This window comes from Coturnix japonica, chromosome 5 (assembly GCF_054131305.1).
Source record: "Coturnix japonica strain WE chromosome 5, WE-NBRP24, whole genome shotgun sequence".
NCBI classification, from domain to species: Eukaryota; Metazoa; Chordata; class Aves; order Galliformes; family Phasianidae; genus Coturnix; species Coturnix japonica.
In genome coordinates, this window is record NC_140667.1 from 4,198,652 (window position 1) to 4,219,970 (window position 21,319).

General features: G+C 40.1%; 1 protein-coding gene across 2 annotated transcripts in view; it reads left to right on the plus strand.

Annotated features, from left to right (window-relative positions):
* The first annotated feature begins 3,551 nt into the window (after positions 1-3,551).
* Positions 3,552-21,319, plus strand: part of SLC17A6 (solute carrier family 17 member 6) — a 30,063-nt gene continuing 12,295 nt past the window's right edge. Inside the window, exons 1-3 of one of the 2 annotated variants that reach the window (XM_015863427.3) lie at positions 3,552-3,828; positions 6,756-7,008; positions 7,794-7,912. In XM_015863427.3, the coding sequence (XP_015718913.1) occupies positions 3,743-3,828; positions 6,756-7,008; positions 7,794-7,912 (458 nt within the window). In that variant the 5' untranslated portion in view covers positions 3,552-3,742. Of the gene's footprint in view, positions 3,829-4,416; positions 4,525-6,755; positions 7,009-7,793; positions 7,913-21,319 lie in introns of those variants that run through there. The other variant, XM_015863428.3, reaches the window with a different exon arrangement.

Consider the following 21,319-nt stretch of genomic DNA (forward strand, 5'->3'; position numbering starts at 1 on the left):
TATACATTTTATGGTATGGTATACATTTAATGGAATAACTATAATTTTAAACTCAGAACTTTTTCCCAAAGGCGATATCATATTTTTAAGGACAGTATTTTGTCACATTTTGGTGCACAATATTAGAAGTAATATGTGTGATTGTATGATTTAAAGAAACACACAGAACTATAGACTGGCACAGGCTGGAAGGGACCTTAAGATCATTCATTTGCAACCTCTTTGGACCCAGTTGCCAACCACTAGATCTGCTAGAATTTCTTTTAAAAATGGATCATGAAATGCATATGTATTTCTAACCTCTGTGTACATGACCCTAGGAAAGAGCAAATCCATTTGTCAGCAAAGGCAAGGTCAAAAAATGAACTGCAGTTCACACTTGGTGAGTTTACAGATGACACCAAGTTGGCAGGCAGTGTTCATCTGCCTGGAGGAAAGAAGGTGGTTGAGTCACTGTTCAAAGAGGTGTTCAAGAAACTTCTAGATCTTGTACTAGGGGAAATGGCTTCACAGAATCACTGTATGACCCGGGTTGGAAGGGACCTCAAGGATCATGAAGCTCCAACCCCCCCTGCCTGGCAGGGCACCAAACTTCCATATTTACTAGATAGATCAGGTTGCCCAGGGCCCCATTCAAACTGGCCTTGAACACCTCCAGGGATGGGGCATCCACAGCCTCCCGGGGCAGCCTGTTCCAGGACCTCACCACTCTCCTAGTAAAGAAGGTTTACTGGGGAAGTATTGGAGGTTGGCGAATGTTTGGACTGAATGACCTTGAAGGTCCTTCCTAACCTTGGTGACTCTATGGTTCTTTCAATGATGTTTTACCTGAGGGTGCAGTTTGCTTTAGCAGTGCTATATCTTAAGCAGGATAAATGTAAACTGCTGTGTTGGTTTTGTAGTCCTCAAAATGGATTATGCTATATTTAGACCCAATGCAGAGGTTTGCTGGGGGAAATTTTGAGAATAAGATGTAAAGCAAATATGAAAAACTGAGTGAATTCACTTATTAAAGTAGCTCAGTCAAAAACCTGTAAAAATGGATTACTTACAGAAATCTCCCTCCAAGTGTTCTTAGAGATTTTTCAGAACTGTGTTTTTCACTGGATGGCTTTTGACCGGTTCTCTTTGCTTCTGACCAATACATGGACACTTAGTGGGGATGCCCATGCTAAATCTTCTGCATCATGTTCCATTTCACCGGCTACTGATGCCAACTCATGATTATTTCAGCTGAGCTGGAATTAGGCTTTTTGTGAGAACATGGACAAGTATTCATTATAGAAATAAGTACTGATAACTATACTGATAACATTACTGTTATATATTAGTTTCCTAGCTGTTTCCTTTAAAAATGTCTTACTCTGCCTAAATTAAAACATTAATATGTAATACTTAAAGAGCTGACAAGTCTGTGCATCATTTATAACACTGCTGACATTTGCTTTCTACTGTTCCTGTCAATTCTCAGTCTGAAACAGTAAGAGCTGAGTTTGGTCAGGATGTAGCTCAAGGGTATCAGCATATTACATGTATATATGTTTCTACTCTAAATGCTCAGATCAGCAGCCTGTTCACAATAGTTTTTCATTGCCCATAATAGCAAACTACTGTGGGATATTTTACACACTTAATAAGAACTTATTCTCCTCTTGGAAGATGCTCAGGAATGTCTTATCTAGCCCTTAAATCCATGCTCACATTGCATGAGAAATTATTTCTCTTTCCAAAATCAGATATTATGTACTTGACAAAGGCTGTGATTTTGATATAAATTCCTGTTGCTACATTGAGCCATAAAAACACTGTCACTTCTGAGCTTTCTAAATCAAATCAGGGCCAGAGCTTCTTGCTTGTAGTGTGTAAATAAACAGAACACCTTTGCCCTGCAGATTTCACAGTCTCAAATTCTGGGGGGAAAAAAAAAGAAGAAAAAAGAAAAAAAAAAAAAAGGCTTTCTCTGTGGAATTCAATCTCATTTCTTCTCCACTAAATGTTTATGTCACCCCTTTTACGTATAAAGGTTTCCTCTGAGCATTTGCAGTGGCACACTGGGAAGATTTGCTTATATAACTGCCTAGGCTTGCATATACAGGGAAAAATCCTTCCAGCAGTGCAATGGGAATGATGATTCTGTATGGAATCATGTGCTAGAAGCCATATTCAGTACATGCTATAACACAGGAATCAGTATTGTGTTGTGATGCAATTAGCAACGTTTTAATTACGTGTAGCTTCAGTTGCTATTTTACTACTTCAAGGACCTTTTACATCTTTTAAAAGAAATATCAGAAATCTATAGATCAGTCTAATGACAGTCCACTGCTGAATAGGAATTACAGCATTGAAATAACTAGCTTTTCTTTTATAAACGTGTTCTGTTGCTGTAAAACTTCACTAACCCAACACCAGAGGGCAACATCGGAAACGAATGCTTATATAAATCCAAAGAGCAGTTGCTTGTGGGATATTGTGGCTATAACATACATTTTCACCAGGAAGCCAAACTTTACGTTTTATCACTGGCTAAGCAAGTAAAGGAGAATAATGATTTTAGAAGAAATTCTTTAGAACACAATTTCCTGTTTGTTTTTGCAATTGACAAATCTACAGGAGCTTTAAGATTGGCCTTTTTCTTAAGAGAAATAAAATGTTTTGTATGTACAATTTATTGCCAAATGAGAGAAGTCAGATAATTGCAGCTAGATTCTAGAAAGGAAAGTAACTGTGTTATCAGGAGGTGCCAAGCTTGTTCCTATACAATATACGCTGCCAAAGGGTCTGAATGTTACTCGGGCCTGTTATAACACACGAATGCAGAGGGCACGAAAGATATTACGCACTCAAAAGAAAATGATTGCTAATATGATATGAAATAAGCCGCGCAAGTCCATACGCAGCGATAAATAAATGCACCTTTAGAATACTTATAGCAAGATCTGTACTATTTGCAGCCAATACCCCGTTTCCCTCGCAGTGCTGCTGACTGCAGGAAGGCCCTGTCCTTGTTACCCCCACGACTTGCTCTCCCAGTGGCTGCCCATGGCCCCTTAACGCTGCGGGTCGGGCTCTACGAGAGCGAATAGGGTGGGACGCGGCGCTGACCGCGGTGCTGAAAGAGGCGCAGCGGGCTGAGGTGCTTCTCGCCGCCGCCCTGGGGCGCGACCTGCGCTAGTGGGCGGGTGGCAGCAGCGCGGAGCGGACCGGAGCTCCTCGCCCACCGACCGATTTAGCTCCGGGTACGCTGCTCTCTGCCTACCGGGGGGATTCGCACCCCTCCCCCTCCGTTCTACAGCCGGGGAAACCTCCGGCATCAAACCACGATTCTTCTGCAAAGCTCCCGCGGGGGGTCCTCCGTCCCCTCCCAGCCGGGCATGGCACACTTCGAGCCCGTCATCGCTGAAGCTTGCGGGGCCGAGAAGACTTTCTGACCGTGCCTCGCAGCTCCGCGCTGCCGGGAAAGTCGGGGGCTGCCTGCAGCGCTCAGCCTCCCTCTCGCTGCCGCACACAGGCGCGCTCCCTCGCCCTCTCCCCCCCCGCCCCCCCTCCCCGGCTCCTCACGCTGTCTCTTCCCCTCTCAAACACGCGCGCCAGCTTTCTCTCACTCTCCCTTTACTCGGAGCTGCACTGATACCATTTAATGATGGGGAAAAGTTAAAGGATTAAAGCAATATGAACCATCGTTGCTCGTAGCAGTGCCCTATCCAGAGCAGAGCAGAACCGAGCGAGCATCACTGCAGGAATGGAGTCGGTAAAACAAAGGATTTTGACCCCTGGCAAGGAGGGATTGAAGAATTTTGCCGGAAAATCTCTTGGTCAACTCTACAGGTAAGACTAAAATATATTAGAGAACTCCATTTCCCAGGAACAATTGAAAGCTTTCATTAACAGTGAGCTGCTGATAGAGGTGTGCTTTGGGGAGGTTAGTGGTGGAGGGGCTGGGAGCTGTTTATATATCGCTGGTATAATCTGGGTAATGGAAACTAGTGCTGGAGCTTCTCAATATGGCACCCTTGTAACTTCTCTATCTGATTCGTAGATGCTGCCAGTAAATATGTAGCCAAGGATTACCCCATCTTTCTCGCACAAAAACAGGATCCTGACTAGATACCATAATCAGCAGAGAGCAGCTCCCCTTGTCTTTGTTTTTTATTAATTTTGGTACTCGCTCACAAGACCTTTATCGCTGCTTTCACCAATAATTAAATTAATAATAATAATAATAATATTTCCGAGATTTGATTAGTCTTAGCCCTTGTGTAATTCGTCGTCAGAGGAAGATAAACAAGGATATGTATAAATAATTGATGTCCAAATGATTTTTTTTTCTAATGCTGAAGCCGAAACGTATGGAGGGATGTGTTTAATTATTTATCCGCCTGCACTGAGAAGCATCCACCAATATACGACTGCAACTGCTAAACTCATAGGCATGCCAGCATGTTTCTGTGTATACCAATTTCTACCATCTTCAAGCTCTGTATAGACAGAAAACAGACACAAATCCACGCATATCTAAAAACGGTATGTACTAAAGTTGACACATCGTGCCCCATCCAATCTAGTGACTTTAGTGACCTCTAGGACGTTTGAGAATAGCCTGTGAAATTCCAATGTATTTTGGACCTTCTCCTCTGCCAACACTTATCCCAGCGTTGTTTCAAATTACGGATTAAAGCTAACTGCGGATTTATCTGTCTACTGTAGGTCACGTAAAAGCCTTTTTTTTTTCCATGCCTATGCGGCAGTATTGGGCACAAGCACAAGGCTCTTCCACAGCATGAATCACAACTTCTGCTGCCATTTTCAGGGAAGGGGAGCTATTACTGAAGCGATAAGAAAGAAGTGAATCTTTCATTTTAGTGAGAAGAGCACAGTTTTGAAAAGCAAAACAGCAGAACCAAAGCCAACAGCAACGTAGTAAATACCCTGCTCTTTATCATTATGTCATACTAAATTGTGAGGAAAAGTACAGAGGAGTAATTGAGAATCCAGAGTAACTGATTAAAAAAGTCGTTAAGGAAATAAACTTTTTTTTTCCCCCTAAGAGATTCCACAAAGCATAAATGAAACGACCGTCTCTACTGCTTTTTGTGTTCTCGTACAGTGAGTAATGGAGAAAGCATTTGTATTATCCAGCAAAACTCCGTTTGAAGTCTCCCATTAATTAACAAACGATCCAGTTACCTTTTTCTTTCTTTTTTTTTTCCCTCCAACGCATAAGATTGAACTATTTTAGTTCCGATTCTAGGAAATACTTTTCACGTCCCTCATATGTTAATGTCTTCCGGAAGATAATCCCGTTTACTGGAAAGACACCTCGTGCATCTTTGTATTCGCACAAACGAATTTTTAACATAAAAACACGGTATTTTCTTGTATTCGCAATTTAAGACGGTAAGAAACGATGCAGAATTAAAGCACGGGAATATTTCACCCGGCAAATAAAAATCGTTAGGATTTCAACCGAGTAACCGTGAGATAAAGCCTCCCCATTTCCTTCAAAGCACAGGCAACAATCTGAGCCTGATTCTACTAATTGTTAGCACCCCATTAGTCGGATGAATTAACCTCAAAGAGCGGCTCCTCTGATGAGAATGTCTGAGGTGAGAAGACACTCCTAAGGAGGGGGTTAGGGCAGTGGCAGGAGAGAGCCCAGTGTCGGGAAATCGAGAGCTCGGTCCTCGAGAGAACGGAGCTAGGATGAAAGCGGTTGGTATTTCAGTCTTTTCAGTATCTCACTTGCTGCAAGAGAATATTGAGAGGTTCACCAAGGAGCATCAGCTTGATACATCCGCTATCTTTTCTTATCCACTTTCACCAAAAAGATAGGATCTGCTCAGTAATCTTTCACTGATTGGGAGGCTGGGATTTTTTTTAGGGGGGGAGGGTGGCATTTTATTTATTTATTTTTAAGAGGAGAGGGTGGGGCATTATTCAGTACTTTTCTGTTGATTCGACATCATAGCTCGTAATGGTCAGCACCCTCCAAATTTCTGCACATTGATTTCTCGGAGATGATGGGACTCCCTTGTAAAACCAAGGGAAGCGCAAACGGTGAGATGGAGCTCAGAGCTGAGTTTGGAAGGTAAAACCTGCCCGGCGATCACACGCTCACAACGTGTAGCTGAGCAGATGCGATATTTACCAAAGACTCCTCCGGAGACGTCAGTTCTCCCAAGACAATCATGTTTTTTTTCCCCACTGCATGTGACAGCCATTTTGCAAATCGAAAATAAGTAGCAATACCACCGCCCCACCCTTTCTGTTACTCTTTCTATTGTTCTCAAACCAGAAGCAAAATGCAGATTGAGCTCTTTCCCCTTGGCGTTTCTAGTACGGCAGGGGGAGAATAAAACCTTCTCCAGATCACCGTTCTAGTTTCCGTGCTCTACCTCTTGGGCTACCCAACATGGCGCCTCTGCAGTGGCTACAGATGATGTCTTCTTAATGCGTCCTACATATTTAAGCAGAAGCCTTTAATGATAGATGAGCAGTTCTCAGCTTGAGCTCCTCCCTGGGTTTCTGCAGAGGGCTGTCGCGGGGCGGAAGGGAGCTGGGGATGACTAATCGTGACTCCCACAGGTCACAGCTGAAGAACAGCTGAAGGTGAACGGAAAACAAGGAGTAAACATCCAAAGCAAGCCGAAGCAAGGGGCGGGGGGAACTGTGAACTTAAGTCTTCAGCTACCCGAGTTGGCTGTGCATTCAGACAGGGGCGGCAGGGCTTGACTTTCCCTTCTTGTGTCGGGCAGAGTCCTAGAGAAGAGGCAGAAGCCCGGGGACACCATCGAGCTGACGGAAGATGGGAAGCCTATGGAAATGCCCGAGAAGAAAGCCCCGTTTTGCGACTGTACCTGCTTCGGGCTGCCCCGGAGGTACATCATTGCCATCATGAGTGGACTGGGATTCTGCATTTCCTTCGGGATCCGATGTAACTTGGGAGTGGCCATCGTGGACATGGTCAATAACAGCACCATACACCGAGGAGGAAAAATTATTAAAGAGGTGGGAACCCTTCCCTCGTAACTCCCATGCCCTCTCGGTGACATTCCCAGCCTCAGACCCGGCACCTCAGTGTAGGCAGCCGGGCTCTGCTGGCTCGGCAGCGCTCACCCTCTGCAAGGATGCTCCCGTGCCGCCCCTCAGCTCTGCCCGCCGCCCTTGATCGCCCGGAACCTCAGCTGGGGAAAGATAAATTATTTCTGCCTATTATTTCTATTTTTCAATTGTAGTTCCCAGCACAAAGCCTTTTGGGGCAAGAATGAGCGGGCAGATACGTTTTCCTTTTGTGCACCATGTAGGAAAGCACAGATATCTCGTAAAACAAACACAGGGAAAGGAAGGCGTCTAATAAACGACCGGAGGAGGGTGAAAGGGAAATGGGGAGGTTATGTAGGAATGTCTGATAAAACAGGATGAAAGAATTTGAGTTGAAAAGGCGTTAAATGCCGTGTTAAATCGGCTTAGAGCGTAGTGGGCAAGAGGCGGCGTGACAGCCAGACGAGTAAAGCACCCCTCGCAGGCCGGGAGTGGCCCGGGGGGTCCGCACGATTCCGCTGCTCTTCCATTCATGGGGCGGCCGGCGTGGGTGCGGTGAGGAGCCAGTACCAAGGGGAGGCAGCAGGAGACCCTCGTCCCGGCTGCCGAGTGCCACCGTCAACCTCAGCCCCCCCTCCCCTCCGCCTCGACCGGCGCGGTGAAGCTCTTGACGGGAACATTATTTAACCTGGCACGATTACAGCCTTCCTCTTTTCTTTTTCTCCTTCTCTCCCGGTCCCTTGCTTTGGAAGAAAGCGAAGTTTAACTGGGATCCTGAGACAGTCGGTATGATCCACGGCTCATTTTTCTGGGGCTACATAATCACCCAGATCCCCGGAGGGTATATCTCGTCCCGACTGGCAGCCAACAGGTAACGACGGCCTAAGTATCCCCAGGTTCATGCAGGGGGGCTGGCGGGTGGCTCCTGCCTCGGAGCTCAGCTCCAAGCTCCCGGCACGGAGCAGCTCCACAAACCCTCCGCCCGGCCCGGCTGTAGGAGCTCTAAAGAAGGAAAGTAGAAAACATGGAGAAGCGGCTGTTTCCACGCTCCCTCCTGAACTGCCCGCTAGTTTCGCGAGGAATCTCGGCGTTTGTTTCTTTTCTCGTTATGTCCTCGTTAAAATTAGCTCGGGGAGGTTGTGGCAGCGCTGTTCTAAAGACCCGCATTCAGAGCGAGTTCAAAGATTCATTAGTTCCTCAAAGCCTGAGAGATATTCCTTTTCCGCCCGAGACAGTGTTGTTATTATTATTTTTTTCTTTTTTTCCCTGTGAAAAAGGAAACCATTGGCAGGAATTTTCCATTAAGGCAAACGAACTTAGAATGGTCGAAACCCACGTTTCAATTAGACTTACACAATGAAAAGAAAGTGCAGATGGTGCGGGGACTTAAGGACTGGTTTCTATGGTGTCTGGCTATTTTTCAAGCACCCAGGGTGCGATTCTACCTGTTAATTAGATCCGCAGAGTATTCAAGACACATGATGCTTTCACATCCATACTTAATATCACAGGCTCATCGGTCGGCAAAACAGCAAAGGTCCTAGTGCCAGTCTTTAAAACCACAGCAAATTAAGTGTAAATGGATACTAAAATCAACAATATATACCTTTATCTCTTCTCATAAGTGTGCAACATCAAAGGTAGGCAGAGACTGATGGAAACACTCTGCCTGGAAAGAAAGCTGGTTTGTATTTGCTTGAGAAAGAGGGGAGCTATGGCAAAAATACTCTCTCCAAGGTGAATACCTTTTAGACAGATATCTAGAATGAAAATAAAGAACACTTACTAATGGATAGATTCTTAGTAAGTGAGATAACCATCCCTTAGTAAACAAACCCAGAATGCAGTGTATATATTGAAGTGGGATATGCATCGCCTGTCAGCTTACAGGTACCACCTTTTTGTTAATAGCTCAGACATCTAAAAAGGCTATTTCAAAGGACAGCTGCCTGAAAGGTTTCTTCTTTGAGCTTTTTTGCATCTTTGCAGAGTCTATAGCTTCTCAGGATCAATGGGAAGTCTTACCTGAGTTAAGACTGACAGTTCTGACTCAGAGAAATAAAAGCCTGTCCTTATCTGCCCTAGTAATGTCAGTAATTTGAATTAATACCTATTTCAAGTGTTGCACCTACAAAGATTCACAAGACAAAAGCATGGACGCCCAAGAAAGCCCAATAATTTACACATGCTACCTGACCTAGGTCAATCAATTTTTCCTTCCTCTTTATGGATATTTACACATACATCAGTAAATAGAGGCCAGTTCTAATTGCTAACCTGAACATATTTTAACTCAACAGTTTTTCTTACATTCATAACCTGTTATTGTGAATGAAAAACTGATTCCCAAGCATCAAGAACCTCAAGGATGGGAACTGGGAAGAGGTTTAAGATGTGCTTTGTGAGCTTTTGTTGTTGACAAGGAGTAGCAAAGTGCACAGGACCAAGTTTGCTTGACACTAGGATTTAGTCTAGCAACCAATTAAAGAGATTGGGTTGATACAACATGAAAGTGTCACTAAGACATAACACATGAAAGAAGATACCACAGGAGGGTAATAAGTAAACCTTTCTACACACAATGCACTCATTTCAAGCTAGGCCAAACTCCTTTAATTTTATTGCACCCTTATTTTTAAGGGCTTACTGTCAATCAAGAATAAGCAACACTGAGCTCTGAACTCTCTAATATATGTATTTTTCCTCCAATGGAGCCTGTAAATGAGCAGCATTTTACTGAGATTCTTTGCTAACTGAAGTGCTCAAGGCTCCTGCTGCACAAATATTCTGTTCTGCTTTGAACCATTGCTCCTATCATGCATAGACTCCCTTTAATTCTGACACATCATATATAGTGATTTACACACATATAGTGATCTGCAGATTTTTATGTAGTAAATGGAATTTCTTAGAGATTTGCTCTTGATAGCTTTGGTCTCTATTAGTATTCATCACTGATAATTTTGTTACAGTCTTCTCAGCCCAGCATTTAGGAAAATGCTTTATCTTAGGTATATTTTTATAGCAGGTTTATGCTGCTATAGAATCAACATAATCAAATGAAACCACCGCTGAAAATTCCAGAGAGCGCTGAAAAATACTTCTTCTGAACACTTACTTTTCCAGTGGTCAGTGGCACTTAGAATCAGAGAATAACCAAAGTTAGAAGAGACTTCTAAGGTCATCCAGACCAACAGTCCACCAGCCACCAATATTTCCCCACTTCCCTTAATCACATCCCTTAGCACAACATCTAAATCTTCCTTGAACACTTCTAGAGATGGTGACTCAAACACCTCTCTGGGCAGCCCATTCCAGTGCCTGACCACTCTTTAGGAGAATAAATTTTCCCTAGTATCTAAGCAGAACCTCCTCAACACAACTTGAGGCCATTCTTCCTAGTTTTATCACTAATTATATGGAAGAAGATACTAAATAAACCCAGGTCAGTGCACCTGTCAATCTTTTATTTACTTCCATAGAAAGAAGGAACATTCAGCACATTGCAGGAAACATCATTTTTCAAAAGACATGGACTGGGGCTTCAGGTGAGCCCTCATTTGCAATTAGTCAAGCTTTAAACTTATATCTCTTCAGTCATGTGTGGAAATACAGAATTCCTTTTTGCTACAAGGCTAGAGAACTCTTCTTGCAGAGGAGGACTAGAACAAAATTAGTATGCAACCAATCTCAGTATGCTGAAGGAACAAAGAAGTACAATATGGAGTTCTCTATGTAGGGTTTATTTCACCAATATCTTAAGGTCCACCTTGCCATTAAGGAAGCATTGCATAATGATCGCAGAGAATATTGAGATGTGCTCTGAACTACTAGAAAAAGTATTTTGTCACAAAGCACCCAAGCTTTTATCTAATCTAGGTTGTTTCTCCTAGATGAATTTATGTACAGCCTTATACTACAATTCTCTTCTCCCCACATTGCTCTACAATGGGAGTAGAATTGTTTCTGCAGAGATGTTTATGTAAATATCTTCATCAAGAACAAAAAGCAGCTATGATTCAGAGCTTTTGAAACTGTAGGGCCAAAAACAGGTGAACAAGTTGGTTTCAGTGCACTCTGGTTAGTAGTATAAAAGCTTTCTATCAAAAAAAATGAATAAAAAGTGAGAATCTATTTTGAGATTATTGGGGATTCAGTGCTATATTTTCCACTAAAGTCACTGTGTATTTTCAGTAGTTTGAGTGGGGTTTCTGTGAGAAGGACCTGAGTTAGTTTTGCTGTGTTTATAGGTATTTTGCCTTGAAAAACTGCAAGGAAATGTAAACTCAACTCTTACGCACTAATTCAATGTATCCACACTAGGTAGTTAGCAGATATTTTACTCATAGTGTCAGTTAATGTCATTTAATAGCACAAGTCTCATTGTTAATGCTTCTAAACTACAGGTTTGAATGTGAGCATGACAATGGCTCTCACCAGAGAGGCAATCGTTAAGCAATTACTATGTCATGAATAGAAACATTATGAAAGCTGTCAATCTAAACACACTAAGTCTTAATTTCTACCTAGTTCATTGAAATGTCTTTAGCTGGGGTTAATCAGACATTGCCTTTTCTTAAGGAATCTTAAATGAGTAATTCTCAGTGGCTGATGACCTCTTATTAGAGGGAAGAAAAGAAATTGGTGCTTTGGTAGTCTTCTAATTTAATCTGTGTATTTGGTTTAAATGGAACATGACGATCAAGATGTTTAAATGTTTTAAAACAATTCTAGGTACGCAATATCATTATAAGAAACTCAGAACTGAAATATAATTATGCACCCTTTTGTGGTATTTTAACAACCATAGTGAAAAGAAACCTGGATGTTCTGAAGTTTTGAGGGGGGTGTCAGTATAGTCTGGAAACTGGAGCAGTTTTTCTTGCCCTTGAGATTACCCATTATCAATGGTGTTGAACTAAGCAAGTGTTAGGAGGCACTTAAAACCTCAGGTGTATTTCATCTCTCCCAGAACATGCTTTTCTCTGCCTGTATACTATATAAGATACCAGGTTACTAGGATTTTTGCCCAAGTCAAATGCAGTGTGATGTAGCCCCTTTGCATGTTTTTCACAACCAAATGCTTGCAATTGAACTAGTAATACTAGTCACACTGGTAGATTATGAAGATATTAATTTGCATCTAGTGTTCAAGGACATACCTACTGCTATGATAGTGCTGGGCAGGCCTTAGACAAGACCTACTGTTATGCTCACATTTCATCAGCCATTTTAGAAATATGCAGAAACACTGATTAGCTCATTAGTAAAAAATGGATCAGGAAAAGCAGTGATATAACAAAGATCACTTGGTAAAGTTTTCTGTTCCAATTAATACATATTAGTCTCAACTGCCAAGTAACATCAGGGAGTGGGAAAGCTCTAGAAAGCTGTGATGCTGAGTGAGGTTTTATGCTATTCTATCTGATCCTCTTGGAAGGAAGTCAGTGTAATCCTGGGGTATGCGTTTTTTTTGTATTCAGGATTGTCAGTTTATTTAGGTCAATGGAAATTACTGCAGATTGTTGCAAGCAATTTGGGTAAGAGTATTAATATGAGTCTTTTAAAAATCAGAAGTGGGTTACAGGAGAGTCACAAAACTAGTTGAAAGATAGAATATAATGACATGAAGTGAAATAATAGCAAGAACTCTGTATTTAGTGTATCAGTATATCAAACAATACTTGAAAAACCATTTGATTATAAACAATGCAAGTAGCTCTACTGAAAAACCATTGGATATAAATGTGTGCTTTAAGAATATAGAACAATATAACAAGAATCAGTAAGAAGCAGCCAGATTAATGAGAGTATAAAAAGCATGAACACTGAAAGTAACCAGTTATATTTTAACTTCTGATAAACCCTTTAAAATATAATTTAAAGACACACTGGAAATCTGCAATAAAACCATTGTCCTCACTAAAGCCTTATTATGTTGTGGCAATATTTCCTCACTGATTTTCAAAGTAACAGGTTAAACATATATTTACTGTTATTCGGGAATGATTCTCTGAAGTTAATGGGTCATTGTTAGATTATACATGCTCAGGAATTAATTCCCAAGTGTGCAGTCACATATTTAGAATATAAATACAGTCTTTGACTGTAGATACCAAATAGTGTTTCAAAAATAGGTCTGTAATAACCACAGAATTTCTGGTAAAGCAATGATGACTATTTTAACTCATTTGTATATACTCCAACAATTAGAACTCTGTTACACAAAGACTTAATGAAAGCAGAATAGAATGACAGCTTTTATTAAAGAAGATATAATGAATTACCTTATAATTCCATGATAATGACTTATATTTCCCATTATCTGTTAAACCACAAATCCACTATTCACATTAAGGATCATCGTTACAGAACTACGCTAAATTTCTCTACAACTCAATTATCTCACATCTCTGTTGAGCTCTTCATCATTGTCACATTCCAATCTGAATGAAAATACATAAACATCAAACTCTCTTTAAATTCTTGTTTTCCATGCACCATTCATCTTGATATTAAAGGCTAAATCCTCGTACCCAACACATAATCCAGTAGGATTATTTTCACGAATACACTTGGTGATATTTCAGAAATCTGCATATCACAGCATTTCATCTCAGTCCCAAACATTTTCACCGAGTGTCATTAATGTGTCACTGAAATAATAATATCTTTCTCCTTAACTTAGTCTTACTGACAACAAACACAAAGCATATGAACTGAAACAGAAAGCAACCAAACACCTTCACATTCTGCCATAGGTAGATATAACACCTTGTGGTTTTTTGGTGCATAACCTTGGAATGGTGAGATTGGAGCCAAATTCTGAATTTACGAAGAAACAAGATGACCTTGCACTGTAGGAGATAACCCTTCAGTTGTACTTGCCAACTCCAACTTTCAGATTCAGTTCAAAATCCTGCAGATTTAACTGGGCTACAGTCCCAGGCACCAGTGTTGGGTTTGTCTGTTTCCAGCCTATTTTGCACACCAAAACTGCCCTCCCCCTAAAAAACCCTTATAAAAAAAAAACAAAATAAGATGTTTTTGTTACCCTACTGCATTGCAGAGTCTTTTAAGCACCAGTTACTGCAAGTAGGGGACTGGAGAACCATCCCTGAGTGGCTGGTACTGCTGCTCCCTCTGCCATATGGCTCAGGGTCTTTCCATTTTTCTGTCATGAATGATGGAGCATTTATCACAATATAATGATGCAACAAGGGATTTGGATGGGGGTTTTGGTATATAAAAGGGGGGCTCAGATGTGTGACAAAAATTAATAATGTATCCAAGCCCTTATTATGCTAGATTAGATGACGGGAGGTCAGCTTTTACATATTAATGTTTCATGAAAGGCTTGTAATAGGATTTAGCATGAAAGGCACACAGATACATCCCCCTCCTCCCTTCTACACATATGAATGAGAATAACTTGTCTTTATCACAGTATTAAAAAGACTGATAGAGCTGCTGCACTATGGCTTCAGGCTGTAGGCTGTTACTGGATAGGATTGGTTTTTAGGCGATACTCTTCATGTAGTATGTTCAGCCAGACTGGCACTTGGGAATAAGTGTTCCCCCCTAATGTCAAACGTAGCTTATTCTGTCTGCTAGGCACCTGAATTCATTGACCACTCTAATACTCATGGCATAATTCCAGCTTTATTAGGCCTATGCCCTTTTATGCTAACTAAAGACCTGATTCAGAAAAAAAACCACTATATTCTGTCTGTCACTCATAGAGTCATGAACTGTCATGGTGGGCTTTTAAGGTGTATATATATCCATAGCAGAAAGGTTAACAGAGTAGGCAGAAATGAGCCAGTGCTAGAGATAAACCATAAGATGATATAATGCTGAAAAACATCTCCCAACAGCATTCATTTTCATTTAGTTCATATCAAATAAGCAAACTGAAGTAGAAAATATCCCAAGAAGGACAATCAGCATGACTACAAAGTGAAAAGATAACTAGAGTAAGGAAAATATTATCAGGATTATTTAGGTTATTTAGGTTACAGAGGGATGAGCAAGTGACATGGCAGGTATGCACTGAATAAACATGAGTATAAGTAATGTAAGTATTCCAGATTGTCTACTCACAGTTTGCTGTCAAAAAGGTCAACGCTCAAGTGTGAGGAAACAGCTGGAAAAAAATAAAAACAATTGTCACAATATAATATGGAAGAAAAACAATTTTCCAGAAGTTAGTACAAGCATACTTCACATTGACGTAAGATAGAAGCAAGCAAATCATCATTAATGGTGTTAGAAATTTGCTTGGAAGCTCTATGTTTATCATTAACATTATAGGCCAAACTATTGTTTTCTTATTTTTGCTGAGAAGAACCTGTAGTTGTCCACTGAAAGTAACACAAGTCCACAAAAGGCAGATTTTTTACTAGTTATTTAGATACAGAAGATAATATCATTCATATATGTCAGTAGTGCCAAGTAACTTCTCTTCTAGCACTCTCCTAGGTCTTGAACCTCCAGAATCCCTGCTGAATTTACTATTCCTCATGGCCTTTCAAAGAGGAAAATCTAGTTCTCTCTGAAATAGAATAGTTAATTCCAGGCATTTTTCCCAACAAATATCCACGATCACTTCTTCCTGCTTTGCTATTTTAACCTAATTCAGTATCAACACTAGATTTCATGCTAAAAAAATGCAATTTAGGCTGGCTGCATAGAAATATTAACATTGCTGTCATTTTGCTCTGAAAGAACCCACATTTAACCCAAGCAGTGCAGATATAGTTATCTATAGCACTTGATATATCAGAAAACACTCCACCAAGCAGTGCAGAAATAGTCTCTGAGCTTATCCATTGCCAGATCCATAAAACATTTTTGAAGTAAGAACATGAAGGATTTATTTTATAACTTATTATGCATATCTAAAATGAGAAGTATTTATGAATCACAGTCCAAGACCTGGAACTCAGTAAGACAATTTAAATGAGATGGTTTGAAACATGATCTAGCACATTACATATTTAAAGAGCAAGCCAACCTAAAACTAATGAGCTAGAAGGAATGTGTATGAATTTTATCTAGACATATATGGGTATAATGAGCTGTAAAACAGAACTACAGGTCTGGGAGATTCCCCAGCTGAATTCAAAGAGAAGACAGAGAAGGCTAATTGCATAATCAAATGAATGAAGAACAGGAAGATGGGGTAGAGAGGACCCAGCCTGATTTGTGATGCAAAAGAAAGAAGACAGAATTGTTACTGGGGGTAAAGTGCAGACATTAGAACTGCTAAAATAAGACAGCATGAGTGCAAGATATCTATCAGATGTAGAAAGTAACAAGCTGGAAAGGCTTCCAAAGTAAGTAGGGCACATGCTAATTACCTATGAGTTGGAACTTCATCTGCTTATGAAAGGATGATGTAATCCACTTTCTGGTAAAAGCATTGATCAGTATTTAATGACCCAGGAGGCTTTTACATCCAGCATCAATTACCATGATGCTGTAATCAGATGCCAAATTCTTCAAAAAAAAAAAAAAAAAACACAACCCAAAACAAAACATCCTGTATCAAATATATATCTGAAGAGCAAATGGGTCTTCTTGAGAAGTATTTGGGGACGTGGTTTGAGTTCTGAGTGCCAGCTGGCAATAATGGAACTCAGTGAAGGAGAAGGTCAATGGGACTTTGTATTCCTGACAGACATTGACTTAATCTATATGTGGCATTTCTCTCTGGCTCTTGATCGAATCAGACCTTGCAAGGTCCATTCTACTAAAAGACTTGGGAATACTTTGGGATTTACTCATCTTCAAAACGTGCAGATCAAGCTAGAACAAATATGAATCATCAAAATGTTCTATATTCAAATCTTAGAAGTCCCTCACCAGACAATATAGGTGGAGATACACCTTTTAAGAAGGGAATGTTAAGTAGCAGCTAACAACCTGAAATACACAGATACTAAATGTACTGTGAACTCAAAAAATGAAGATAGAAAAGATAAATCTCATTGCTAGCAACATCTGCAGAAGAAATGATCCTGATAAATGTCTGCATGCTTACAGACATTCCAGCCAGCTCTTGTATTTATAGCTTAAACATTTCACTAACAAAAACATGCAAAAAAAAAAGTTTTAATCCAATATCCAGCTTTGTAGCTCCCCCTGGCAAGAAATTGTTTCAATTGTGAAAGAAATAAAAACAGCATAATCAACTCTAGGTTGCTTTGCTGGCCTTTTGTAGGAGGTTTGTCAATGATAAGCAATAGTCAATGATGTCAAAGAAGAAGATAAATTTTAGCAACCCTGAGCAGATAGAACAGTCTGAAAAACTCACTTCATGTGAAACACCTGCAGTTGCCAGAGCTTCTTCTGCTCTGGAATTCTCCCGGACAAGCATAGGTTCTTAAATATTCTTTCTTGACCATCAAGACCTAGTTTCTTTTAATATATGCTTGATAAGTTCTTTTCTGGAAAGTGAAAAGTACTCAGTGTTCTTTATGGTTTTTCTAGCAAGGTCATTGAAAACTTAAGTTCAATCATAGACCCACCAAGGTTGGAAAAGACCCACAGGATCACCCCATCCAACCATCCATCCATCACCAATCATTATCAATGAGAAAACTGATATGACACCTTCTATGCATTCATAGCTCCCAGTTTCATTCCATTCAAGTGCACATCATCTTGTTTTGTGGTCTTAGGTGACCAGCATTTACTATCTTTAATTAGTCTTGATTTTAACAACATGACACTCATAACTCATTCACACTGCATATATTTAAACATCTTAAAGCTGTTCTTGTAATAAATAGCTAAAATTACTATTTCAAACATATACAGCTGTTTTTCTCTTTTTCAAGAATGAACTTTAGCTAAGATACTCCATATGCTTTAGATTTGACATATTAGTTTCCCTAAAAGTTTATTTTTAAAGAAAGTAGACCACAATTATCTGAGATTAAGGAGACAGAGATAACTCTAAATCTTCAGTGACATTAAAGAATGACAACAATGAAATGCACTGGATTCTGACAGCTGGGGAATTGAGTCATACTGTGCACAGTTCTAGGTTTGTGGAGTCATTGGAGCAATTTTCACCCCCAGTCCTTTGGGGGAAAGGATACTTCCAACCAGGACTCCTTACTTTCAGATATCATATGTGTAACCCAATATGTCACCCATCTGGTGTTCAGCATTTAGCAGGCATCTGTATTCCCACTGTTCTCAGTTCAGTTTATAAGCTGACACTTCTTTCAACCAAGTAACCAAATCTATAATGCACTGCCATGCAGAACGCTAATGTAATATGAATTGCATGAAAAAAGCAGATGTGAATAGTGAGACTTCACAGAGATTAGAAATCCAGAGGTGAAAATAAGTGCATTTCCTTCTCTCTAGTTTTTCCCCAAAGAGGAAAATGAGCCAGCTGGCTTGAAAATAAAAAAAGATCAGTTCTTCACTCAACTTCATTCTATTCTAAGCATTTCTCCTGACTTGTCAGAGTCATTTCCTTCCTCTGTTCCCATCTCAAATGTCTCTTAAATATGATTTTGCTGTTATTACTACTTGTGTTACTGAAGGACAAAGTCTCAGTTCACAACAACCTCCATGTAATGCTTTTGTCAGTAGAACACTGAGGTTCAGTGTTAGATCCTGTCTTTTGGGACTGAGTCTATTGAGTCAAGAAATGGAAATAGATAAGCAAAGCACAGATTCTAGTCACTTCTGTGGGTAGGATTTACATTTTTACCTTCTCCCTGACATTCTACTACTGTGTCTATTACTCTGTCTTCTGTGTATGGTTAAATTCCTCTATATATTTAAACTACTTGCTGTTTTGGGGTCAGAAAGGAATTTTCCCTCCCATCTAGAGACTGCTGAAGGGAAATAACAACAGTTCAGTTCTCTCCTAATGCCAAGGCAGAGAATAATGGCATAGTCATTGGCCTGCCACACATCTGTGGCTTGCTGCAGCTTTTCCCAGATTTTCCCTTATATCTACTGAAGTTCTTCAATTATGCCACGGAATTTAGATCTGTTTTGTGGTTTTTAGAACATGCCCAGCATGAAACCAATGTTAATGGACACCTCTGAATGAAAATTCAACAGCACAGCTAATTGCAATCTGTAGGCTGGTCTCAAAAAAAATAGACAGCCAGATCCTGCTGTAAGAAATGCTGAACTCTGGTGGTACTTGTACCTGACATATAAAGCCTTCAGCACAAGTTTATGTTGTTGCAGAAGCCATCTCCAAAGATATGCTTAGGAGGGCACGGTAGCTTATGACTGTGTATCATTGAGGGTCATGTTGATCTGTACAAGATGATATCAGAATATTAAGAGGACAAACAAATACATGTATTAAAAAAGCAGTGCAGTGTTGGATAGGAAGGAATAGTCATCCTTTTACAGACTAAAGTCTCACTTCAAAGAGAATCATGTTTGTTCAGAAATAAAAGTAACCCATTTTCAATTGCAGCAAGTACAGTCATGGAAAAGCACATGCCTGTGTGTTTGTGGAAATGTGGGGATACTACAGAAAAAACATGGCTTAACACATACTTAATCTGTCTGGCCTTTTTCATCAGACTTATGCAGATAAATGAGTAGTGAGGATGAGGAGAAATGTAAACAAACCGTAAAATCAGTAGCTTAAGAAAGGTAACAAAGTGTTGAGAACTGAAATACAGCAATTTAGGGTATTGGTGTGTGGGAGAGTGAAATTCCTTAAATGCATTCTTGTTTGCTAGAAATCATTATAAATTTATTTAACTGAGATACTTAATATACAGAAAATCCATACCAAAAAGCAGAAGCATATCCCAATCCTGTTAGGAAGAAGGATTTAGTTATGGGGCGGGGGGGGAGGAGGAAATAAATGTGACAAGGGAAAAGACTGATCTTATGACTATACACTGGGAAAAGCAAAAAAATATAAACCAAATGAAAGATGCATTTGCCATTGACTGGGAGTTACAGGAAACAAGATCTGCACAGTAGACTTGCACTAAAACTGTAGTTTCTAATTCTTTTCTTGAATACAAATTAAAGAGATTCAAACAAAGATTTTGATAAAGCAAGGCTGAGAGAGAACTGACACTCAAGTAACATCGAGTACTTCTATTATACAATCTTCAGTGTAACAGAACGTTCTCTAGTACCTGCGTGCCTAAATACAGTCAAGACTTTGTTTGGAAGATGCTCCCCTCAGATCATTCTCTGAATTGCCTTTTACTTGATTTTCTGGAAGAAACAGATTCAAGGAAACAGCTTCCCTTTAGTGAGCACGAGAACAAAGAAATTCTGGGAAACACAGCTTTCAACTGTGCCAAACAGAAGCGGATTCCAGATACAGATATGAAACACTAGACTAAGTTTCCTTGAATAAACAGTTACATAGCTGTTTTGAAGATCTTGTCCTTATAAAGAAATAAAGATTGTTTTCTATCTTAACATGATTTTGCCAGGGACAGTGACTTAGAAAGGGTCACACTGGTTAATACTAGGTAAGAATCTGCTCTAGAAAGTCTATACACTGACACAAAGCTGATGTAAAGCTACAAAAGAAGAAATAACTCATACAAAAATTAAGAATAATAAGCAAAGTCAGGCCAAACCCTCTGACACAAACCCATACATCAGTCAGTCCCAGCAAATGCACTGCTCATGTTGCCAAATGAAGGGACAAAGAAGCTGCACACAGAGCTAGGTTGTGTCTGCCACAAGCTGCAGAGCACAGGGAACACAGTGAGAGGATCAGGTCTGAAGCCATTTATAATGGAACTTCCTCTAAGTGACAGGCAGTATTTCTCTGTATGGCTGCCATTTCCTACTTGTCAGACTCTTCGAAATGGAAAATACTCAACTTGCTCTTTAAGTGTTTGCATCAGGCTGTAGTTTTAAACAGATAACACAAGAAGTATTTATTCAAGGTGAGTTTCCCTCTAGAAACTTCACAACTTCTTCCTTCATCTAAAATCCATTTTTCACTAACTTATGGCATCACACCTATTTCTGAAGAACATATATCAAAGTTAAAGGGTTCTATCAAATCACTTCCACATCAGATACCAGGATGCCCCATGTTAACATTTATCCAGGATTTTTCTTAGCATTACATGGCTTAGTATAAAGAAAATGGGCAGTTAAAGTGGAGTTTTTAAGAATAATGTTTCATTTCATGCACATACTTCTTAATGTACTTGAAGAAAAAAAACCAGCATAACTCATTTCCTACGGAAAATGCTCCTGTGTTTAAGAACACACTGTGTTTGAAATCCTTCCTGGTGCTTTG